A 25,795-nucleotide genomic window follows, 5' to 3' on the forward strand; every position below is an offset into this window, starting at 1 on the left:
TCCCAGCATATGCACATCAGATGACGACCCTGGGAAATGGTGGACACAGCCTTCAGCCAGTGACAAGAGGCTCTGAACTCCCCATACAGAATGAAGTAGGAAAGCCAATTCACATCACTTACATAGTTTGGAGTAAAGGATTCCCAACAAATGCCTTCTCTGGAATAGCCTTGATGTTGTTGTTATGGAAACCCCTGTTGGAAGAGAAAGTCCAGGAGGTGACTGGGTCAGAAGATGAGAAAGGAAACCTCCTTAAAAGGGACAGAGGATTTGAAACACAGAGAGGATGCACAGAGTTATAGATTCCAAGGCCAGAAGAGACCATTGTGATCATCCCATCTGTCCTCCTGTAGAACACAGGTCAGAGAACATCCCTACTATGATCCCCAGAGCAGAGCTTTTAGAAAAACATCCCGTCTTGATTTAAAAATGGCCACTGATGGAGAATCCACCATGACCCTTAGGATGGGATCAGAGCCTTAGGCGTGGTCTATATCTAAAATTAGATTGACCTCACTGTGTTGCTCAGGGCTGCTCAAAATTTGTCCCCGAGTGCAGTAGTTTGGTTGTGTAGACGTGGCTAGCTGATGGAAGAATTCTTCTATCAACCGAGCTACCCCCTCTCGGGGAAGGGGATTAAACTATATCAAGGGAAAAGCCCTGCCGTTAACATCGGGTGCTCCAGTGGCCCAGCTGTCGTGCAGACTCACCCATAGACTCTGTCTGACCCGTAATGCCACTGAAACGAATGTAGAAGGAGCATCATCGACAGCCCTGCTACATCAGACCTAGGGCCTGATTCTGCCAGCCTTGCTCATGCTGAGTAGCATGGCACGCCATGAATAGCTCCACTGAAATCTGTGGGATTACTCCTGGATTGAGTGTCCGATTCTGGGAGCACAATGGAAAGAAAAGGCCCATTTTATGCCACTTTATCTAGCCAAGGATTTTAGTTTTTTTAAAAGTCTCACCATTACGTCTGTCCAACTTTTAACGACATTTGCAGACTGTTAGTGGTACGGCTGGCTTGATGCAGGGCTGGCTGTAACACTTCATGGTCGTGCCCAGGAAACCGTTTGCTTCCCACCTTGTCACAGATTGGGTAAAGCCCAGGAGGGACCCCTGTGATGCTCCAGTCTGCCCCCAGCCTAACCCAAGTCAAAGACGCTCACCCAAGGAGTCCTGCGCTGAGTTCAGCATTGTGTGGCTCAGCTATAGGAGATAGCTGAGAATGAACCAGCCAATCTCTGAGCAATGGTCAAGACAGCACATCCCCTGGGAACCCGTTTCAATGGTTAATTCCCCCTTGCTGTTAACTAGGTGCCTCTTGTTTCCACTCTGATTTCAGCTTCCAGATGTTGGCTCTAGCTCTGCCTTTGGCTCTCGAGTGAAAGTAACTGAAAGGACTTACTGGCCGGAGTCCTGAGTGGGGGCATGGCATTAACCGGAAGAGGCGTTTAAAGGCCCTGGGGCTCTGGCTGTGGCTAGGAGCCCCAAGGCCTTTAAATCACCCCGGAGCTACCAGCTGCAGAGGTGGCTGTGAGCCCCGGGTTGAAATAAAGGACCCAGGGCTCCAGCTGCCATGGAGCTCCGGGCCCTTTAAAGCACTGCCGGAGCTCCAGCAATGATTTAAAGGGACCGGGGCTCCCCGCAGTGGCTGGAGCTCTGGGGCCTTTAAATCACTGCCCGGGAAGCCGGTCCAGTCCGGCACGGCATACCAGCTCTTGCCATACTGGCTTACTTTCACCTCTGTTGGCTCTACTATGAGAGATCTTCCTCCTACCCAGGGAATTCTTCTTCCTCCGGCCAACCAAAACAAATTCTATCTCCCACCCAACCCTTCCTCGAAATACTAACGAGGCTGCCTCTTGTCCTCATGCCCTGCCCCCACATCACCACGAATGAGCGGCACAGCCTCAGTGATGATAAATAACCAGGGAACCAGTGTTTTCCGCAAAATGGGCTCATCCCTGTCTCAGGTCCCCTCCCTGGCACTTACATGGACAATAGTTCTGCCCCCTCGTGGAGCCACTGACCAGCTGAGCTGGTGACCCAGCCAGCAGGCTGGGCGAGCACAAACATTCCCCTTGCTCTGCTGGACAGTGATGTGGCCACCATGGCCTCCCTGAAGCCACTCAGTGAGCAGCCCCTCTCGCCGACTCTCTCACACATAGGCAAGTATATGTGCAGACGGCGACTCTGGGCACGGGTGTGACCGATGCGGCCAAGAGGGGGCTGGCATAGCACCGGGCCACTAGGCTGTCGCAGCTGGAGACAAAGAACTGAGTGGGTGATATAGAGCAGGAGAAGACGTGGCAGGAGGAGAGTACGGGCGAGGTGGGGGCGGAAGATGCTTGGGATAAGAGCAGGGCCGGCTCCAGGTTTTCTGCCACCCCAAGCGACAAAGGAAAAAAAAAGCCGATCGGTGGCACTTTGGCGGGAGCTCAAAGAGGAAGAGAGGGACTGAGGGACCTGCTGCCGAATTCCCGCCGAATACCTGGACGTGCTGCCCCAGTAGCGGATGGAGTGCCGCCCTTTGTACTGGCCGCCCCAAACACCTGCTTCCTTAGCTGGTGCCTGAAGCCAGCCCTGGATAAGAAGGAGAAAAAGGAAAAAGGGGGACAATAGCACTGATCATATTGATGGGAGGAACAGGCCGCTGCATGCTGCCATGGCTCTTGGCAGCCAAAGGTTGCTCCCAGACCTGGTGCTGAGAGGGACAGACACAAGCACGTGGTAGGCTGCAAAGGTGAGGTGTATATGAAAACAGTACAGGAATGACCCTCTTTGTCTGTTTGTCGAGATTGGGCCATATTGATCCTTCCCCCAGGCCCACTGGTCAGAGAGGAGTCATCCATGTGTGGTGTGGACACCCAGAGGTTCTGTGGGTGCTAGAGGAAGCTGTAGACACTGCTGGCGCTGAGAATAGCAGCTACTGCAGGGGGTTGCCTTATAAGTGCCAGGCTAACTCCAAGGGTACGCTGCTTCTATGGGCCCAATCCTGGGGGTGGACGTCAGTGAGAGCTGGGGCTCTAAACAAGACTAGGTGGGCGAGATGTGCTGTGGGAGAGGGACTAAGGGGTCAGTCACAACAGCTTAGGGTCTGATCCAAACCTCACTGATGTCAACAGAGCATCTCCCATTGATAGGAGGTTCTGTAAGGGATGATCTGGTGGTCCCTTCTGGCCCTCAACTCTATGGCTGTAATGGGCTTTGGTTCAAGTCCTTAGCCAGGCCTATAAGGAGGCCAAGGCCAGTCAGCGCTGGGGAGCTGTGAGGCTGGGGGGAGTCCGCATCCTTGCCTGCCGGCTCCATGTGGGAATGTCCTGGTGGTTCCCCCCCCACCCCGCATTCTGCCAGAGGCCACATCTGTTAAAACCCATCACCGTTGGCCTTCTGGTGTCACAACTGGAGAAATACTCTTTCCATGCTAATGAGGTCCCGTGAGGCATGTATTGCCACGGTGGGGAGGAATGAGCTATTTTAATGGGGATCGCAGAGACAGTAGGGAGGAGTTTGGAGGAAGCGCATGAAGGCTTGGCGTGGCTTCCTTCCCCAGCCCAGGCCGGGCCCGGCCCTTTGTTGGTTACTATCTTGTCATGAATTCAATTGGAATGCAATAAATAAGAAGTCTCACAGCTCCTGCAGGCGGCCTAGTGTCCTGATGGCTACTGGGAATTCCAACAGCTTGTTATAGTTCAGGTCCCTGAAAGAAAGAGAAGAAAAGCAGTCATTAAGGCCGCTGTAGGAGCTCAGCGGAGCATGTCCGTGCTCTGGAGGGATGGAAACTTGGTTATTAAACATCGGAGATGGGTTTTTCCAGCTGTGCCGATCCAGCCACCAACGTCTGGAAACAACACATATTCCTGCCACAGGAATATTCCCAGCTAGGGGCATTGTCAGGCATGGGCCAGGCCAGGCTCTGGCCACCTAGAAGATGTGACTGTCTGGAATCCTCACCCCCCCCCCGCCCCCCAGCATTCCTCAGCATTGGCCTGAGTTGGGCTGATTCACTATCTTTACTGTGTCCGATCCCCTGCCCGCCCCTCCTGGAGTCTTGCGCTCACATGCTATCGTAGTTATAGACATTTGCCGCATGCCCTCCAGGGCCACATCTGGGCATGTTTACAAAAACAAGATACAAACAGCAGCTGCCGTTCCACCTCTCTGCTCCCCATCTCCCAGCCACCAAATGTGGCATGCAAGGAGGAGGGGATTCCAGAACAGGGGGCCGTCCAGCGGGAATGCTCTGCTGCTCACCCCCAGGTGCTCAGCCTGGCTAGCAGTAGCATTAACTCCTGAGGCTCATGCATTTGGGATGGGGATTGGACATCCTGGGCTGTATGTGGAGGTGATGCGCAAGGATGGGAGGTGGTTAGAGACTCCTGGAGAGCTACTGACACTTGTTGTGCACGGGGGGCGGGGAGGGGAGTTTGCGTAACTGACTCGCAGAGGTGCTAGATGGAACTTACAGCAGGGGGTTGGTTTCATTTTGGTTGCACCGTTCCACATCCTCTGGTTAGCTGCTCATCTTGCTACACTCTTCTGAACCTCTCATCACGTGAGATGCCCTCTCTTACCCTCCCTTGGCATCTGAGTGGCAGTGTGAGCGGTAATGCGGGAGTGGGATATGCAGGTTAAATTGTGGCCAATGGTTGAGACTCTAATGGGGTCTGAACTGGTGTTGTACATGGGACGGGGGGAGGGGGGGAATAAGGTATAGTCATACCAGCTTAGCGGCTGATCCAACTCTACTGACATCAATGGAGAGTCTCCCATTGACTTCAGTAGCTTTGGCTCACTTAGACTCAGGTCCATTTCATATATCTTCTGGGGACCCCTCTGCCAGTCCGTGTCCCACCCATGCCAGGTCCGCTTCCTGTCCCAACTCCCTGCTGAAGCTGGGATTGCCTCAATCACAAGGGGAAGAGAGTAGGGGTTGGAGGTGGCTAGCAAAAGTGCCAAAGACAGGAGCAGATTCTGCCTCTGGAGAGGGGAGTCTGTCCTGGCATTTCAGCTCTGGCAACGGGGCTTTAATGTAGCTGATACTCTCCGTGGAGAAGCAGTTCTGCCTTGAGCTGGTACAATCTAGTCCTACTGATCTCTTACAGGCCAGGGCACTGAGAGACGATAGCACTGAGCATTGCAAGGCATGCATAGCACGACTCCTTTCTACTGGCAGGTAACTCCCTGGATTTTAAGAGGTGAATCCCTTGGAACATTAGAGTAATTACTGGCTCCTGCAGATTACTGTGTAATTACACGTAATCATCCCCAAAGTAATTACATCAAACCTGGATTGTGGGTTACAAGACAGAAAGAACCATGAATTTACAGCAATGAACTGTTATTTGCTGCCTAATTACCTGTTAACTCCCACCCCTTGGGTGCCCACCTGGTAATTACTCTGTAATTCTCCTCTGGCCCCCACCCCTACATGGTAATTACCCTGTAATTCTCACCTGGCCCCACCCCTACATAATAATTACTCTGTAACTCTCCCCTGGCCCTGCCCCTACATGGTAATTACCATGTAATTCTCCTCCGGCCCCTCCCCTACATGGTAATTATCCTGTAATTCTCCCCTGGTCCCGCCCCTACATGGTAATTACCCTGTAACTTGCCCTGGCCCCGCCCCTATATGATAATTACCCTGTAACTCTCCCCTGGCCCCGCCCCTAGATGGTAATTACCCTGTAACTCTCCCCTGGCCCCACCTCTACATGACAATTACCCTGTAACTCTCCCCAGCCCCGTCCCTACATGGTAATTACTCTGTAATTCTCTCCTGGCTCTGCCCCTACATGGTAATTACCCTGTAACTCTCCCCTGGCCCCTCCCCTACATGGCAATTACCCTGTAACTCTCCCCTGGCCCCACCCCTACATGGAAATTATCCTGTAACTCCCCCTGGCCCTTCCCCTATGTGGCAATTACCCTGTAACTCTCCCCTGGCCCTGCCCCTACATGGCAATTACCCTGTTACTCTCCCCTGGCCCCGCTCCTACGTGGCAATTACCCTGTAACTCTCCTCTGGCCCTGCCCCCACACAGTAATTACTCTGTAATTCTCCCCTGGCCCCGTCCCTACATGGTAATTACCCTGTAACTCTCTCCTGGCCCCTCCCTTACATGGTAATTCCCTGTCCCAGTCTAGGATATCAGGCCAGCTTGTACTTGTGGCAGTGATATTGCTTCAAAGCCTAACTCAGTGACATGGAAAAGAAAATAATTAAAATAGCCTAAAAATTCCCTAACCCTTGACTGCCTTACCCCTTCCTACAGGACACACAGCTGTCCTGCTGCCTGAGACAATCAAGGGCCCATCGTTGGGCTCATGCTCTCTACCATCTTGCCACACTTACAAGTCTATCCTGAGTTGCATGGTTGGGGATCCCACTGGGCTGACTGAGAGCTACCTACACAAACCAAGGGGCGGATGCACATGATGATGCTATCCCTAAGTCTGAACCACACCAGGTCAGTAAGAGAACTCCCTTGTCAATCAAGGATGGGTTGGTTTGACCCATTAAAGCCATGCATTGAGCTCATGGGTCAGTACATGTAATGGGTCAGTTTCTCCATCAAGTCTGCTCCAGGTAATGTGTCCAGGACTAAGTGGGCTGACTCTGTTGCTCATACTGCTTGTTACTAGGGGGTGGGGGGTGGGGGCGGGAGCATTACCGGTTATCCAACCTATGGTACTTCACTGGCCTTTATCACCAGAGTATCTGAGCACTTCACAGTCATTAATATATTTACCCTCACACAACCCCGTGTAGCAGGACTATTGTCACCATTGTACATATAGGGAAACTGAGGCACAGAGTGGCAAAGGAGCTTGCCTGAGGTCACATAGGAAGTCTATGGCACAACAGGGACTCTCAAATTCTATGCTAGTGCTCTTGCCAGTGGACAAGCCTACCTCTCTCACTTAAAAAGCTTCAGTCAGCTAATAAGGGAGCTGAGATGATACCATGTGGCTTATGTGGCCAATGACATATCATGGAAAACAAATAGGGAGGGATTCCCCACCAGGAAACAGATAGCACAAGGTCAAGCCACTGCTTCAGTCCTGCTCCAGCCTTCGCAGGTCCTAAGTGGTGGCTAAGCCCCTGCATGGGGGTTTCACCCCAATGAACAGCTGGTATGTTTGTGAGCAGTCAACAGGAGGAAAATGCTTCCCAGCAGAAACCAGGCTTGTCTCTCAGATGAGTCACTAGCAGAAAAAAAGCACCTCAATTCGCAGCCAATATTATTTGCAAGGAATAATTCAACAAGCTCTAATATTTGCTCCCTCTCTTGCTCTGAAATCGTATTTCCTTTCCAATTTATTCCCCTCTCAGGCAGTCTATGTTACACAGGCTCCCTTCTCTTTCATCAGCAGACTAAACATTTTGTTTATATGTCAATGTGTCTGCAAGTATGTACAGGAATAGTTCCTCCCGAATAAATACACCCTTTCTTCCCAACACCACAGGCATCTCCGGATTCCCCTGTCAATACTTGGCAGATACACGGTGTATTGTATTCAGCAGATACCTCTGGGTAGACGAGCCACCCCTGAGCTCTGCCATGTATTGTGCTGGCAGGGAAGCTGAAGCAGACCCAGGTGCAGTCATGCTGTTCTGGTCTGACTGGAGGTAACCCTGGGCTGTCTGGGAGAGATGCTGGACTCTTCTAAAGGATCCTGCTATCTTTTGCCCCAGTGTTTCCCAAGAGCCTCTATCCTGGAAGAAGAAACCAATTGCATCTGCCTGTACCTCCTCTATGTGGTGTTACAGGCCTACCCATCTCGATGTATAACCCCCCTCAACCCCCTCGGCCGGTCCATCTCTGGGGTGAACCCCACTCTGGAAAATGCTGATCCACACTGAGTTTCCAACTCACTCAATTTAGTGAGGCCTATAAACAGAGAGTTATTTTCACTTCCACAAACCCCACCACGTGGGGCCAGTTCCTCAAGTCCTAACTCAGGTGTGACTCATACCTCACTCACGCAAGTCTGCCTATAACTGCTGAGAAAAACCTCTAGACTTGCCTTTCAGTGAGAAGTTCCCTGGCATGGGAAACCCTGCCTCTGCTCCTGTAGAGGGCAAATAAGCACACACTCCCCTCCCCATTGCTGGGAGTGCTGATGGGTAAGGCTACAATTTAATCACAGGTATTTTTAGTAAAAGTCATGGACAAGTCATGGACAAGAAACATAAAAATCATGGCCCACAGCCTGTCCATGACTTATACCATAAATACCCCTTGAATCTTGGTTGGGGGATCTCTGGTGGCACCAGCAGCTGGGGACAGGCTGCCAGAGCAGTGACTGGTGCATCTGGCCCCGGGGATGGGACTGCTCCAGCAACAGTCAGTGTGGTTGTCCCCGGGACCACCTGAGCAGCTGCTTGGGCAGTCTCGGGTCAGCCACACTAGCCATTGCAGAAGTCACAGAGGTTGCAGGACGTCATGGAATCTGAGACTTCTGCAACCCCTGTGACCAACATGGAGCCCTGCTGATGGGACGCCGATGACCTACAATGAAAGCATTAATCATATTGGCAAGAACGTTGGCCAAAGAGGACAGGTACTTCCCAGAGTCCTCAGCTCAGGAGCTGCAGCAGTGATGAACTGCGTGGGAGGGAGACAATGCTGAATAATCAGTGACACTAATTCTGCAAAGACACGACAGGAGATCTGTCTCCATACAGATAAGCCCAGCATCTGGGGTCAATTCCATCCCAGGCGTAACGCCATTGCCTTTGTTCCAGGGATGAATTTGGCCCATCTTGTCTAACCTGTCTTGGTTTTCCTGTGGGTGACAGAACTTTAATTCTTCTCCTGGTTTGTCTTTTGGAAAAGATGGACTGGGTGCAGCTATGGGGAAAGCCTGGGCCTGGGAGAAGTCAGTAGGAGTTTCAGCATTGACTTCAGTGGGTACACGGCATCACCCACATAGTTTCTAGACTTAAAGAGGCCCTTTTTGTAGAGCTAGGATTGGACAGACACTCAAGGAAGTCACCCCTGACTACAGAACTGGGGCCTTCCTAGCTTTAATCTTCCAGGGATCCTGAGCTGTGCTTCTAAGAGGTACAGAACAGAACGTACAGCCTGAGGGGAAGGGAGTGCTTGGGGGAGGGAGTGGGGGCGGGGGCGGGATGTGAAAGGTACAGAAGCCACCCCCAGGGTCACTGGCATCTCCACAGTGCTGCGTGCCGTGACCTCACCCCCAGCTCCATGCCAGGCTTGTGGTGGGAGCCTCAGAAGGCAGCATTGTTATGGGTTCCTTCCATTGTGCTTGTGCTGGGGGGATCCTTCCTTGGATGGATTCAGAGATTTTAGTGCCCCTTTATGCTTCTCCAGCCCTGTTATGTGATGTAAAGAGAGCAGAGAAGGGAATCTCAGCCATGTTTTCTAAAAACTGATGGAAATCTAGTTCAGTGACACATCCTCCACTCTGAGCTCAGGTACTCAGGTACCATGATGATGATTTCAGTATAAAGACAAGAGAGAGACAGATAGATAGATGTGGTGTATGGTAAGAGTGAGAGAGCAAGTGATCTTGTCCTGTAGTGACTGATAACAGCTAGCTGTGTCATGCGAAAAATCTTAATAAAACACCCTGTGAAGTTGTTTTCCTCTCTCAGTATTTAAAATTTGTTCAGAAGGGTTAATAATTAGTTCTCTAAGGTTTTTTTTCATCTTCACATCATTGGGTTCTGTCCTTGCAAAGACATGGGGAAGGCTGCAAAAGCCCATGCTTGCCACCAGGTGGCACTGGGTGCTCCCATGGCTACCTGGGTTGGCCAAAGCCTCCTCCTGGCTCAGGGGAGGGAGAAGCGACCTTCTTGGTTTTGCCAGGTCTGTATTCAGCTTCTGCTCATCACCCACTGCATGAGCTGGGTGCTCTCTGCTGGGTGGTGGGCAGCTTTCTCCTTACAGCCCCAGCGGGGAAAGGAGATAGCATGCGCACCCTGTCTGATGGGAAGATGCCGACACACCATCCCTTTCCCATCCTCCCCAGCACCATACGAGTTGAGCTCCACATAAGGAATAAAGGATGCAGGCCTCACAGAAGGGTGTTTTGCCCACGATCAAGGGCTTTGCAGAGCCAAATTGGCCTGCCAAGTGTTATGGGGAATGGTGTGCGAGAGACATTACAATAAAAATACCACTTCTTTACGCCGAGCTCCAAGACACCAGCTCCAGTCACTGCACTTGGACTTTGAAGGGGATTGTGTCTGCTCCTTTAGTTACAATCAAAAGTGCTTAAAGGTCACCCCCTCGCCCCACCTCCGCTGGAGCCATAAGGAACTGGGTGGGACATTATTTATTATTAATTTTATAGAGAGCCTCTAGCTTCAGATTTGCAAGATCTCAACCGACCCTGTTGTTTACTTAGAAATAAAAGCAAATTGACAGCAGTGCAGCCCTTATGTCAGACAGTAACTGCCAGGGCGATTTGAAACTGATGATGCGCAGCCTGGAACTATTAATCACTTAAAATAGGCTAGAAAAAAAGAAAAAAGGGGAGTGGGGAACAAGATAAGTGCAGCTCAGTTTTCTGCCTGTTAGAGGCTATTAGTGGTTCCACACAGAAAGCCAAAACCAAAAATTATATGGAACTATAAATTCTTCCATAAGCCACAAAACACCACAGATTTGCTGCTAATAAACCTGCTGATGGAATAAGATTAGAAACTGGAGGTGAGAGGTTTGCTGGTTATTTCAGTCCCACTGCAAAGTCCAGGATGTCACTAGAACTTCCCAGAAGTCTCCGTCAGCAGACAAGGAGACTCAGTGCAACTCCAGACATGCTTCTAGGGAGTTATGGTGGCATGTGCACCTAATTGGCAGCTAACCAGACTGCGGGCAAATTGGGTTACCGGTGGTGCTTGCGGCCCTGGTTATGGCGAGCAAATCAAGCATCACTAATTCATAGATTTAAAGCCTGAAGGGTCCATTATGATCATCTGCACAGCACAAGTGAGAGAATCTCACCTGCATCAAACCCATAGCTTCCGGCTGAGCTTTGAGAGAGAGACACCCAATCCTGATCCAAAGAGTGAATAACAAGAAAGATTAGGATGCCAGCACGGGTGGTCTGCCCACACCGCATGCTGGCAAGCATCAGCAAAGCTTTGCTGATACAGTGCAGATACGCCTACTTAAAGGTGTAGTCAGTGCCACTGCTCCATAAGCTTTAGAAAAACACAAAGGCTCCCTTCAAAATGCCCAGGCACTATAGCTCCTTGTTACAATGGGACTAAACACTGAGCTGACTGAAGGTTCAGGGCCTCTGCTCATTTCATAGAGGCCACCAAACCAATATCTGATGACAGCAACTTTGGGTCGCAAGCAGCCACAGCCAGAGTTGAACTGGCAACCCAGAAGTAGCCCATTCCTGGCCCATCCAGTCCCATTAAGCCACCAGCAATGATGATGATTTCATATTTATGTTGTGGTAGCATCTAGATGCCACAGCTAGTTTGGGCACCATGGTGCCAGGTGGTGAGTGACAGTCAAAAAAACATAAGAACGGCCATAGTGGGTCAGACCAAAGGCTCATCTAGCCCAGTATCCTATTTTCCTACAGTGGCCAATGCCAGGTACCCCAGAGGGAATGAACAGAACAGGTAATCATCAAGTGATCCATCCCCTGTCGCCCATTCCCAGCTTCTGGCAAACAGAGGCTAGGGACACCATTCCTGCCCATCCTGGCTAATAGCTATTGATGGCCCTATCCTCCATGAATTTATCTAGTTCTTTTGTGGAACTTGCTGGTTAAAGGACAAGATGTAACAGGTGCATGAGATAAACCCAGAGGGTCAGGATGGGAAATAGAGTAAAATAAAAAATTGGCTGTTGCCAGGTCACAGCCGGGGGCTGGCGGGGGAGAAGAAGGAACTGGACCAGCAATCACAGCCCGCCCCTGCTGAGCCATTACTGAAGTCTTACATGTGCACTGGGGGAGAGGTGAGTTTATCCCCTATTGGCACCAACAAATGCTTGGTGCTCCACAAACACAGAATGCAGGCTGCACTGGGAGGTGCTTTATCATGGGCTGTCTAGCCTGGCTCCCTGCTATTGGAAGAACCGAGTCTGCAGGGGGGAGAACGGGACTGGCTGTTTCTCACCTGTGCAAACACTTTTCCCTCTACGCAGAACACAGCAAACCTCTGGCAGAGCAAGCACCCAGCGTCTGGCTTTGGGGAAAGCTGGTCAGAGCTCCCCAGAGCCAGCTTCTTGGCTAGTATGAAGCATTTCTTCCATCCAGGCATTTATTCTTACCAGCCGTGCATGGAAACAGCCCCATCTTTGCCTCACGTAGTATTTGCGTCACTGTCCAGGAGTTTACACAGGATTGAAACTTATACTGGAGGGGGAAGGCATCTGTCTGTAGCTCCTGCCTTATCCATCTCCAGCTGCCAGTCCCTCTCTAGCAGGGCTCTGTTCCCTATTTAGAGATGTAGCAGTGCCCAGAATGTGTCTGCTCCAACCAGTGTTTCTGTCTGTTCTGTAACAGATGAAGGTACGGAATTAAATATGTTTTCAATTCCAACTGATTTATTTAACAAGCTGGACATAAGCCTTTGAGAGGCAGGCTCTCGTGGGGGGTCCCGCAGACACAAGCACATAGCACTTACAAGACACAAAGGAAATTGACCGCAAAGCACAAAGCAATGGGGACCTCAGTGATTCAGCTCACAGACTATAATCGTGTGGCGAATGATGGGGGCTAGGCAGCGCCAAGCGCTGTTGCATTCTACCATCCCTAGGGGCGTGGGCTCAAAGTCTGACAGCCCATTGGTCATTTGTGAAATGAGTTAGGGGCCAGGGGGCTCATACTAACCCCTGTTTGTGCAAATTACTAAAACACTGCACCCTGCACTGCACTCTGCTCAGGAGAGGAAAGTCAGGGCTGGCTCGGCAGTGGGGCCTGCAGGTTGAGATTGAGGGGTGGGTGTGCATGCAGAACCCTGAGCTAGAGGGGGCTGTGGGGCAGGACTGAGACACTGGCAGAGCTGTGCATGAGGAGCCCAGGACTAGACTAGTAGGGGGCTGTGATTCGCCACTGAGGGGCCTTGGCAGAGTTGTGTGTGTGGAACCCAGGCCAAGGAGAAAAGAGGGGGCTGCAGCGTGGGACTGAGGGACGTGGGCAGAGTTGGAGGGAGGGAAGCAAGACTGGAGTAGCAGGGAGATTGACACTCAGGAGCAAGGTGCGTGGGCAGAGCTGCGGGTGCAATGAGAGATGCATGGTGGAACCTGTCTGCCCACAGCCTGCCTCTCTCTGGTACTGCTCTGGCCTGCGCTGCCTCTTCCTCCCTTTCACGTTCACATGTTCTGGGAACAGAGGGCTCATTCCTCTAGCGTGAGCAGCTGCCCTGAGTCAGCCACTCGTTGGCAGGCAGCGCTGAGGCCATCAGCCCGCGCAGGGCTGGAGGGGAATTCCAGCAAGATGAAGCACAGGGGACAAGGAGCCATGGCAGAGCAGCTCTGAGAGTGAAGGACATCTATGGGGAGGTTGTTGGTCTTGGTCTGGTCGTTATGAGCTCAGCAGCTGGAGAGCTGGGAGGCTGGGATGGGGTAACGCTGGTGGATGGATGGAATAACACTGGGGAGTTGGGGATGAAGGGATGGGGCAATGCTGGGGGAATGGGATGGGGTCACACATGGGAGTGGGATAATGTAAGGGAGTTGGAAGGGATGGGACGGTAATGCTGGGGAGTTGGGGGGATGGGACCGGGCAAGGCTGGGGAGTTGGGGAGATGGGACGGGGCTCACACTGGGGAGGTGGCAGGGGGACAGGACTGGGTTCCTCCGGACCAAAGGGGGAAAGAAATAGCAATGAGGGTGAGCAGTTACCCCTCGGGATAGGGATCATCATCCTGAACTCCCACATGGAACATCTCCACCAGCAGGAACAGCTCAGGGTGGAACACGTGACCCATTGGGTCAAGCTTACTGTCTCCAGTGCTGCTTGTGCCATGTGGGGTTCTCCTTGTTCCCAGTCCCCAAATATTGCATCTGCCTTGGGGGCATATTCCAGAGCAAAGTGAAACTGGGGCGTAGCCCAGCTCCCTCTGAGTGGACAAAGGGGCGTTGCCAAAGATCCCGAGGCAGGAGAGGTGTTAACGGCCCTGGATCAGCGAAGCCAGAGGCTCAGTCTGTGCCCTCAGATATGTGCACATGCCAGGTCGGAAGCAAAGGGCCCATGGAAATCAGAGACGGGTCAGATGGAACGCTCGGCAGGAGCGCTCCCGATGCTACAGTGCATTCTCCAGTCAGCTTCCCCGGCTCCCACTCTCTTTATTAGTGGTTATTTACACAGCCTCCAGGGTGCTGTGCCCGGCAGGCAGTGGCCCTGAAGACTCACCCTGTACTAGTGGAAGGGAACTCCCTGACAGGTGGCCTGTCTCCCTGTCTCCCTGTCTCTGCTTGCATTTCCCCTGTCTCTATATGCCCCCAAACTGCCCTGCTGCTAACAACCTCTCTCCAGCTGTACCCACGACAGAGCGGATCACTAAGCCAAAGTCTTTGTCAGGGGCCATGGGAGGTGAATGCTTCACTTTTCTAGGTGCACAAATTGCGAGGCCCTCCAGGACTGATTGTCAGGAAGTGCTGAGCGCCCACAGCTCAACCTGGACCTGACGAGGCCGCTCAGCACCTCTGAAAATCAGGCAGGAGAGGTCTCAAGTTGGGGTTGTGACAGATCTGTCATTAATGTGCAATAGCCTGGAGAAACCTTATGGGCTTTTGCCTAGGAACATACATGCTTGCAAAGGATACACTGTGTGGTGACCTATAACTGGCACAATTACACTGCGTACTGGCTGAGGGCAGAAGTGAAATAGATCTGCTTAGACCGACTGTCTTTTGCAGGGAATAACCCAGCGAAGGCAGGGAACTCTTTAGCCTAGAGATACCCTGGTCAGGAGGGAGAGAGAGCTGTGGGGCTCCACTGCAGAAAGCTGTGCACAGCCCACAGATTTTTGACTGCATGTTGCAGGGATCCTGACTGTGCAGTGGACACTCTAGTGCTAGACGAATGAGGCAGCTGCGTAGGGTGGCAGGTTTCTGGGAGAAGCAATTTTGTTTTTGAATGCTCTGCCGGCGAAACTGAGGAGAGAATGAGATGATAGCTGCTAATGAGTGCTAAGAAATGTAGTATCTGAGAGGACAGCGCATGCTCCCCACCGCTACATGCTGCAAATCTGCACATGCCAGGAACCAGGGCATGGAGGGTTAGGCACACTGAAGTTTTGTGGACTGTCTAGAGCTGCATCTGCAGATTGTGCACAGCCCAGGGTCCCAACTGTGCACGGCCCAGGGATCCAGACTGTGCATGGCCCAGGGATCTCAATTGTGTATGGCGCAGTGATCCAGACTGTGCACAGCTCAGGGGTCCCGACTGTGCATGGCCCAGGCATTCCGACTGTACACGGCCCAGGGATTCTGACTGCGCATGGCTCAGGGATCCCAATTGTGCATGGCCCAGGGATCCGGACTGTGCACTTCCCAGGGGTCGGACTGTGCATGGCCCAAGGATTATGACTATGCACAGTCCAGGGGTCCTGAGTGTGCATGGCCCAGGATTCCGATACACCACTGGGGAAGGCAAATTCTGCTCTAGCGCCTGGGCAACCTTTGGCAAATGGCTTCTCCCAGATAGCGACAAGTGCCCCATGTTCCTGAAAGGGTTAAGTCAATCCTGTGGGGGTCTCGGCTGGAAGATTCCCAGCTTCCTCCTTCCTGCTTTCGTGGCCCAGGGCACATTCCACCCCCGCCCCCCAGAAAATCTAAACATTCAGCAGCATCAGTAGGTTCCAGCCCTACTTTCTGCATTTCCAAAGCCCGTCTAATTACCCACATAATGGGAGCAGCGCGTTGTGAAAGTCTGCGGTGAGGGCACTTCCTGTGAGGCAAGGTTAGGCAGATCTGACGCCTGGGGCCAAATGGTTTGGGATCAGCCCTTTCGGGAGATGTTTTTAATTTATGAACATTATTTTTTTTTAAAAGGCTTTTAAACAAGGGAAGGTTTGTTCCCTCCAAGTGATTTATCTCCCACCTGTGATTAGAGGAGGAAGTGTCAGGGACTGGGGAGCTGCAGAGATGGGGAACAAGTAGGTCACCCCAGGCAGGTGGGACGAAGCTTAATTGCAGGGCGCTGTGTACACTGCCCCGTGCTCCACGTTGGGTGGGAACCACTGATTCAAAGTGCTGGAGAGGCACACACCAGTCACCGGCTGTAGGGTTGCTGTATTCTCCAAACCAGTGAGGTGTCCTGGGTCCAGGAAAGACCTCAGCATCCTGGAGCTTCCATGGAGGCACTGGTGGTACGGTCAGGCCAGGGGATGGGGCAGGAATGGGGCAGCTACTTAATGCATGACTCTCTGTGGCCTTCTACAGATGGGTGAAGGGACAGCCCCACCACCAGTCCTGCAAAGCATTGTGCGGTCCATGCTAGCGGGTGAAGGGAAGTGTGCTTCAACAAGGGACTGGCGTGTGTGTACATGGGGGCCGGGGAATGTGCGTGTGTTGGTTTGTGTGCATGGGGATGCATAGGATGTGTGTGCATGTGATGTATAGGGCACATGTGTGATTGTTGGCATTCGTGTGTAGGGTGTGTGTGTGATGTATAGGGTGAATGTGCATGTGTTGGTGTTTGTGGGTCTGTGTCTGTAAGGGGGATCAGAGAGCAACTCAGGCCAAAGGCGTGGCTGTTGGTCATGTTCCCTTTTAGCTGCAGCCTGAGGACCTCTCCTCCCACCCCAGCTCTGCAGGGGGATGCCATCTCCACCCGCAGGCCTCCAGGGTGCAGTAGGCTGGGGGCCGCTGCCTCCCCCAGTTTTACCACAGTCGGTGGAGGTGGAAGGACAGGAGACACTGATACCAGATCCTGGTACCAGTCCCTCTCCTCCAGCCACAGCTCAGGTGCTCCCCAGACAGCTCCAGGGGCGTCTGGGAGGACTGTAGCTTATTTGCTACCTTTCCTTCCAGTGATTTAGCTGCAGGATCTCCAGAAGCCGGTGAGATCGTAGCAGAAATCTCCAAATCCTGCCCCTGAGCGAGCCTCACATATAGAGATGCTGGATGTCTATGCCGAAGGGCAGGAAAGAAGCAGCCATAACTCCACCCCTCGCTCACCTCCCTGTTGGGAGGGTCCATCCTCACTTCCCCCTCCCCTGTCTTTTTATCCCCCTCTTCTCTCTTCAGGTCTACTGAGGTCCATAGGCTGGGCCCATCACCCTGGCATCTAAACCCCTCCCAGAGCCGCCTCTCCCAGCTACACAGAAGAGTCCATCCCTCTCCACACCAGTCGCTGCCTTTTCTCCCATTCTGCCTCTAATTTTCTTGCCTCTCCTTTGCCTGGAAGGGGCCACCCATCTCCTCTTCGTTCCCCTCCTTTCCCCTCTGCTCCCCTCTCTCCTGCGACTCTATGCCCCATCTCTGCTCTTCCTGCCCTCTTTGTTCCCTGCAGCCCCAGGGCACTGCCTGCTCCCCACCCTTCTTCACCCCTCTCTCTCTCAGGTCACTTCTGTAGCCCTTCGACAGTGCTCTGCAAACACCCATTGAGAACTGTCCTTCCTACCATGTTCTCTGCTCCCCTACTCTGCATTTCCCCTCTCTGCTAAGCCTCCCTTCCCATTTCTGTCCAGTAAGCTCATCCCTCCCCCAGAGAGCCATGGCACCTGACACCGCTCTGATGGAGTGACCTACCCTTTCCCCTCACTTTGCCTGCCAGGTCTATTTCCAGGGTGAGCTCTTTGGGGCAGTGCCCAGTGCAACAGGGCCCTGATCTCAGCCAGCCCTGAGGCTGGCCTGCAACCAGCCATAACGCACAGCAAGGTGCGCACAGCCACTGCCCGGCTTGCAGTATAAAGCAAGCCGGGAGCTGAGGGAGGCCCATGAGCTCCGCAGGCCCATGGGCACACCAGAGCCAAGCCCCTTTCCCTGTCAGACGGTGCTGTTTGAGGGCTCCAGCCAAAGCCAATTTTCAGTTGAGAGGCATCCAAGTTCGCAGACATGCTGGAATCCCTGCTATGCTACCTCTCTCCCTCATTAGCGTATCAGAGGCCCTGCCGGCTTGCCGAAACCCATCTCCTTGCCACGGATGGGATGGGAGCCGGCACCATGGGCCACAAATGCCCCTTCTTGCAGCTTTGGCTAAGAAGCTTTGTCTTCTCTGTGACAAAATCGTAACAGGATGGAGGCAAAAATCTCTCCCCTCCCTCAGCTGCCCTCCTCCCTGGGTCTTTTGCAATGTGGGCTCCTGTGAAGAACAATGAGTCCCTGTAGAAAAAAGAGACGCTTCCCTTGCTCTGGGGTGGGGGGGGGGGGGCGGGGGGGAGGGATGAGCCACAGCAGAATTGGGCTGGGGGGATTGAAACTTGAGTTAACATGTGTGTGTCGCCCCAGCGCTGTACGGTTTGTGTTTTACAGCCCCAAACGTGGTACATTCTGGGGTATGTTTTACAAGGCCAACAGGACTTGCTACCCAGGCTAACGCTGTGGCTGGCGTCTTGGCTTTTGACACTCCTCACTTCTGCTCTTTCTAAAAGCTCCTGGTTTTCCTTAGCACCACTTGGCTCCTTCCTTTCACCTCTTGCCAGCTCAACCCAAAGCCTCCTGCCCTATGATTCTGCCCTCTCCTCTCCCCATAACCCAGCCTTACCTTTGCAGGGGGAGCTACCAGCTGCTGGCTTTTGCCCTCTGTTATTCCTATTGTGGTTCGTTGTTTTCTTAGTAACTCTTGCCCAGCTCTTTGGCATTAAAGGAGGCAGCTTTTGCTCTTTACACAGCATCATACCAAACAGAAAATTCACAGCCCAGTGGAGTCCAAATAACTGTGTTTACTAACAATACACAATATATATGCCAGGCCTAACTACAGCTTCTAGAACACAGTGAGCACCATTAGAGGGCTCACAACCTATTTAAAGGAATACTACTCTTTTCTCATACTCATGTCAAAGGTGCTATATAAAGAATGTGGCACATAAGATCTCTTGAGCTCTGTGATTTACCCCCGGTCTCCTTGGGAGTCTTAGCAGACACGCCTCACTGGGTTTCTCCAAGAGGCTTGGAACGGATGCCAAACCACATGAGAGATAAAGGTTTTATCTTCCCTCCTGTTATGTTGCATGAGAGATGTCTAAATAATGAAGGTTTGGGCTAGCCAGAGGGGAAAATATCCTTCTAGTAAGTTGCTCACATGAAAACCTTCGAGGGTAATAACTGGAGATAGACCAACATCAGAGTAGCAAGGCTGTGGGGCAAACGTTTTCGTCTACCACTTTCTCCTGCCACGTTTTGGTGTCTGCGCCTTCCTGAGCACCTGGGATAGGGGGGCTGCTGCTCTATCGTGCCATTTGCACACCCCTTGTGAAGGGGGCAATGAATGGCTGCCCTGGCTCTGTTGGGCGCTACTCATTAGGCTGGCAGAGGAGGGGAGCTCACAGCCCCACTTTCTCTTTACCTCTTTCCAGCAGTCTGTGCCCAAAGGGAGTTCTCACTGTGATCTGTCTGTGCACAGATTGGGCACGTACAGGAGAATTCCTGAATGCCTCCCGCTCCGAGCTGCGGAGGGACTGCACAGAGCAATCAGAGCCATTTCTCTCTTGAATATAAAACGGAGCTTCTCAAACTTCATTGCACTGCGACTCCCTTCTGACAACAGAAATTACTACACGACCCCAGGAGTGGGGACCAAAGCCTGTATCCGCTCGAGTCCCATCGCCCCAGGTGGTGGAGGTGGCAGGGAGGGGCAGGGCAAAGCCAAAGCCTGAGCCCCACCACCGCGGGTGGGCAAGGGGTCAAAACCGAAGCCCAAGGGCTTCAGCCCCAGCCAAGGGGCCTGTACCTGAGCCCTGCCACCCAGGGCTGAATCTCTCGGGCTTTGGCTTGGACCCCAGGCCCTGGGCCCCAGCAAGTCTAAGCCAACTCTGATGAACCCAGTAAAATGGGGTCGTGACTCACTTTGGGGCCCCGACCCACAGTTTGAGAACTGCTGATGTAAAAGATCTGATTGTATTTTACAAAGTACAACCCCTCTCCCTGCCTGTCCTGGCCAACCAGCTGTCCAGACGTGGTGGGGAATCTCCAGCTCTGGGAGCTGGGTAACTAGCTCCCATCAGTGTCTTTGAAAACCCCACCCAAAATGTCTTTACCCCTGCTGAGCTTTAGAAGTAGTAGCCATAACAACAGGGCACATAGCTCCATATCCGCAATGGAATAAAACACACCTCTTGGAAACACCGGAGCAGATTCTGCTCTGAGCAACACCCTGGCCATCTTATTGACTTCACTAGTGTTACACCCATAAAATAACTTGGAGCAGAATTTGGCCCATGAAATACTGAAAAATAGGTTAAAGACCACATGTGAGATTAGCAAAATATCCCCAGCCTGCACTGGAGGCAAGACGAAGAAGTTTAAAGGACGTGTCCAAAGGGGAGGCAGTGTGGTCTAGTGGCCAGATCACAGAACACTCCCACAGCACCCCACAGCTCAAGACGTGGGCTCCCACTGCTACACCCCTTTTGTGGAGTGCAGCGCCAGCGCCAATGGACCAGCCCTGCCCTTTGGGGAATAAGATGTGCCCCCCAGTGGTGCACTCAGGAACTGTGATTGCAACAGCAAAGGGGTATGCATGGGCAGACGCTCTGGGCACACTCCTTATCCTCACTCCTGTGCACCCCAGGTAGGAGCCTGGAAGAAAGGAGGAGACGCAACAAGAGGGCTCTTTGGATCAGTTGACAAAGCAACGACTCTCCAGCCACAGAGGTGGTGCCTGACTGGTAATTCCCTGGGGGTCAGGAGATGAGGGAGACAAAGAGAGGGATCCTCCAGCTGTGGGGAAGGACAGTGGCAGGAGCTTGCTCAGCCTAGTCCCATGCTGCACCTGTTTTCAGGATCAGTGGTCTCCTGGACTTTGATACTATCTATTTCCCCCCGATGTTGAGCTCTGCACAGGAGAGGGGGCAGAAAGCCAGCTGGGCTGGGTTACCCCAGGTTGGCTTGAGCAGGAGGCTGGTGTAATGTATGCCACTGTCATTGGTTCCTAGGGGATATGTGCCAGCAGGGAGCGCCCCTCTCCCATTTCCACTGGCTACTTTACAGCTAGACTCTGTCCCCATGGCGCTGCCTGAAGGGAGATGAGAATCTAGAGCAATGCACATGCCAGTCCAAGGAAAGGTGTCACCTGGGGCTTGAAACGAATCTGGACAATGAAATAGCTGGAGCCGGCTGACCAGTGGGCGGCTCTTGGCCATTAATGTGAGATGCCTTGATGCCTCCACCATGCAATCGTCACAGCAAACTACCCTGGCTTTGCACGCCACACACACAAACCCCAGACAGTGGGAAATGAGCTGTACGCACAAAGATTTCTCTTCTCCCAGCTGGTCTCCGATTCTTTCCCCCTCTGTTGTACATTGGGTGTTATGTTTTGGGAGGAGGGGGTTCTGGGGAGGCTGTAATCCATGAAGCGAAGGTTCCATCTGGTCTACACTGACATCGTCCAAGCAAACAGTTGAACACAAAGAACTGCCACAAGCAGGCCCTAGGCCGGGCTGGTGATCAGATGCCATGGTGAGGGACACACATGGAACACTCAGACAGCGGAGACGTCACATTGATGGCGGCCTCCCCTCACCCCATGTGTGACTCGGCTTCCTTTCACTGATCTATAATGTGCCTGTCTTAGAATCTAACCTAGCCTCTCTTTCTCTTGGTACACGCCCCACGCCCACTGCCATGGTAACTGAGTGCCTCTTGGTTCCGTTATAAGTACACACAGGCACCTCCAGTGGCAATCCAGAGGAGACCAAGCCACCAGTACCAAAGTCTAACATCCTCCTCCCTGTTTTGGGTGCCTCGGGCTCTGTCGGCCCAAATGCCATGGAGAGTACATTTCCTGAGACTGCCTTGCCCCTAGCCCTCTGGGGACTACACCTAGGGACCACGGCTCAGCTCCTCAAAGGTATTTAGGCCTCAATGGGAGTTAGGCACCTAAATACCTTTGATGATCTGGGCCCAGCAGTTTGCCTGCAGTATCTGAGCAGCTTCCCACTGAGCACAGAACAGGCCGTGTCTCTCTGAGCGACACTTTTATGACAGGACACGTCGTCTCTCTGTTTATTCCCATCCCTTTTCCCCTTCTTTTGCTGGGTTCTGCCCAAGACCAGCACAGAAGGAGAAGTTTCTGTGCAACTGAGGGCAAGAAGCCGCCTGCTCAGACATTATGGAGCCTGGACTTATTTGTTTGTTTTTTTGTTTTTCACATGAGGCCAGTGCACGGCCCATTAAACCCGGGCCATTCACAGGGCAGCTGCGTGGACTCCTCCCGGGCAAGGCTTTACATGCTCTCCTGAAGTTCAGCAACACCCCAGGGCCAGTAGCTAAGAGCAGTCCTGTTTTCTGATGGAGTTCCTGTCCTACAACAGATCCATGCCTGACTTACAAGAACCTTGGAGTCTAGGCCAATGCTAGCCTGCCCGCAGGACAGATTGTACAGGAGAATTTGTCTGTTTCATCATCATTATTATTAATAAGAATCATGGTTATTACAATAGTGGCTAGGGACCAACCAAGAACAGGGCTCCATTGTGCTTTGTACAACCTGCCCAAAAGACAGTCCTTGGTTCGGGTGGCATAAAATGCTTGTAAAATACCTTGGCCAAGATTTTTCAGCCCCGGACACTGATTTTTTAACTGGCCTTCATTTTTGGGTGTCCAGCTTGAGAGCCCGTAGAAGGCCTCGATTTCCAGACGGTGGGAGAGTGAGCAGAGCTGGCATATGAGGTGTTGACAGCTGGGTGGCTGAGGCTGACGACTGGTGAAAAGTTAGGTGAGTACTCAGGGGGCACTGATGGGATAAGAGACCGGGGCAGAGCAGCAGATCATGATAACGGTCATCATGCTGTACCCCCGTGGGGGTGTAGCCAGTGTGTTTAGGGGCCTGGTCTGGCTCCCCAACCTGGTTTGCAGCTGTATGCATGCCAGGCCCTGCAGTTTGTGGGGGAATAGTGGAGCTGGAGAGCAGCTAATGGGCTATGAGACCGGGTGGAATTGCTCAGTCTCAAAGCACTTTCCTCCAGGGGCTGCCGTTACAAGGAAGCACGATAACATAACACGAAGCAGCAAACAGGCTACAAAACACGCCACCTCCTTCCAGTAACCCCATGTTTAATTGGAACGCCCCTCCAAGGCACATTCCCCATCCCCCATGCACCTGAGTTGCGCTTAGCCCCTAGGCCTGGCATGGATACATACAGCACCCATGTTGGCTCCACTGCTAGCAAGCTGGCAGGGATCCAGAGAAGAGAAAATGGGCATTATTCCCTGCCGAAGAGAAAACGGGCCACTCACAGAGTTTCCAGGCTGTGCAGCCCTTCAAAGCTGTTGATCCCCAGGCTCTGGATCCGGTTGTTGTGCAGGTGCCTGCAGAGAAAATGGAGATGTTTAAATGGGGCCGAACTCAACTGGTCTTTCTTCAGCAGCCCCTGAGCGGGGACGGCGCAGGGGCACTGAGAGAGCTGAGTGCTGCTTCGTGCACAAAGGGTGCTTTGCAGAGAGTCGCTAAACCACTAGGCTTTCAGGATGGCCACAGGGTGCAGCAAACAACAGCAAGGTAGATCAGAGGTTCTCTTTCTCTTTCTGAGCCCCCTCTCCCCCAACATGCTATAAAAACTCCACAGCCACAACTGGTTTCTGCATATAAAAGCCAGGACCAGTGTTAGGGGGTAGCAAGCCAGGCAATTGCCTGGGCCCCACGCCACAGGGCCCCCCGCAAAGCTAAGTTGCTCAGGCTTTGGCTTCAGCCCCGGGTGGTGGGGCCCCTGGCTGCAGTCCCGAGCAGCTGGGCTGCCCTTGGCCCTAATGAGTCTAATGCTGGCCACACTTGGCGGAACCCCTGAACCCTGCCTGCAGCCGCCCAGGGGGCCCCAGATCCCTGGTTGATAACTGCTGAGGTGGATGATACAGCATAAGGCCAGTGCTCAGTGGCCTACTTTCTTCTTAGTCAGCGGGTTTGCCCTCCGCTATCTCTAACGTTATCTCTACCACAATAGGCTCAGTTCCAGCCCTTACTCAGGCATTTCCTTTTCCCTTTACCATGGAAAAGTCTTTAAACCCCGCATTACTGCCTGGCCCATTGTGGTAAATCCCCAAAGGTCAGGGGTAAGTAGCCTGCCGGCCCTTCCTTTGCTGAAATGAGAGCTGCCTACATTCTGAGTGATGCAGGTTCCCGGTGTGCCTGGGGTGTAGGAAAAGGGGACATATGCTCCGGGTGGAGGTTCAGGAGAAAGCACAGAAGTGAGTCTGAGCGAGCTGGAGGGGCCTAAGCCAGTGTCGCCGAGACACTTGGGGCTAGAAGATAGCATGTGTTACAGCAGTTCAGCACCCTCCCACGCACCTTCTCTAATTTGGCCCTTTCTGGGACACCATCCTGTGAATTGCCTCTCCTGCCATATGCCTGTTGGCAAATGACACTCAGTTTGCACAACCACTCAGTGCCAAGCTGCACAACTGCAACACGGACAAAAGAGCTTACTGCCCAGCTCACGCCTCTCGTGCAATTCGCACCACTGTGGGATCTAAGGCAGAGATTTCCCAAGCTCTTTAGTGGGCTTGGATGCCCAATTCCCATTCATTTTACTAGGAAGCCCTGGGCTCTGAAAAGCTCAAGCCAACATGGCTAACTCATGCTGGGCCCTATCTGGTCGAGCACCTTCAACAACCATTCATAGTATTAGGCCCCATGGGTGGATCCAAGTAGACTAAGCACAGATCTTCTTCTGCAATGAATGTTACACTGACTATGGCCCAAAGCCCTGTCCTCATTTGCCTCCCTTGCCCCACTGAGCTCAATGCATGGGTGGAATCCAGGCTGCATTTACCTAGAAGTGTTTTCGAAATAAAGAAAATAAAACCTCTGAGCCCCATGAGTCTTGGTCTTTTAGTTCAGTGCCATGATGTCTACAGTCACAGCTTTATTATCTCTTGCTTGCAGAAAGATGGAAATACTTCCAGATTTAGACTTCTGGATTTACTCCAGTTTGACTGCAATCAAGGTTATCTTCAGTTTAATGCTTTAAAAATGTCTAACCCTGGAGCCGAGTGGCTAACATGACATTCTGATGTGCCTTATCCACACTGCATCAGCAAATCTTACCCGCTTTTCTCCTCCCTTCATTGTCTTTTGTCCCAGTGCCATGTATTGTTCACTGTGTGTGTTATTTCTGATGCTTGAGGGCCCGTGCGTTATGAAGTCCATCTGGGCTAATTCTGCTGCTGGAGATCTGTGTGCCATCCCTATTGTAAGGGCAGTAAAGTCTCCGGTATTACATCTGTCCTTGAGACCCTAGGCATGGTACAGTCCCATGGGTTCCCATTGGAAAGTCCTGTGTGTTATTTCTGTCTACACTACAGGGACTATAGCGACAGAGCTATGTTACTGCCGCTGTTCTGATATAACCCCATAGTGTAGATGTAGCTTACAGGCTCTAGGAAAACCACTTCCCTGGGTGATAGTAGCTAGGTCGATGGAAGCAGTGTGCCATTGGCCTAGCTGTGTCTACACTGCAGCAAGGGCATCCTAGTTACAGTGTTCAGAGTGCTGGAGCTAGATCAACGTACATTTTAAGGGCAGGCCAGGCCTCTCTCTTCATTTTTGGCAGAACCAGGATCTGTGTTACTGGATTCTTCCTTCCAAGTTGTCAGCGGCTGTCTGAGTGCGTGCATGGGTATTAGCCACACAACTCCCATTCCAGTCAGTGAGTGCCCCCGCTGGCTGAAACAAG

At 52.4% G+C, this 25,795-nt stretch overlaps 1 protein-coding gene across 1 annotated transcript in view; it reads right to left on the reverse strand.

The window, feature by feature from the left end:
- Window positions 1–25,795, reverse strand: part of LGR6 (leucine rich repeat containing G protein-coupled receptor 6) — a 215,936-nt gene that overhangs the window by 40,270 nt on the left and 149,871 nt on the right. The window contains exons 6-8 of the mRNA XM_030561167.1: window positions 23,364–23,435; window positions 3,638–3,706; window positions 123–194 (exon numbers count right to left, since the gene is read on the reverse strand). Coding sequence (XP_030417027.1) covers window positions 123–194; window positions 3,638–3,706; window positions 23,364–23,435 — 213 coding nt within the window. The remainder of the gene's footprint in view (window positions 1–122; window positions 195–3,637; window positions 3,707–23,363; window positions 23,436–25,795) is intronic.

This window comes from Gopherus evgoodei, chromosome 4 (genome assembly GCF_007399415.2).
Source record: "Gopherus evgoodei ecotype Sinaloan lineage chromosome 4, rGopEvg1_v1.p, whole genome shotgun sequence".
NCBI lineage: Eukaryota > Metazoa > Chordata > Testudines > Testudinidae > Gopherus > Gopherus evgoodei.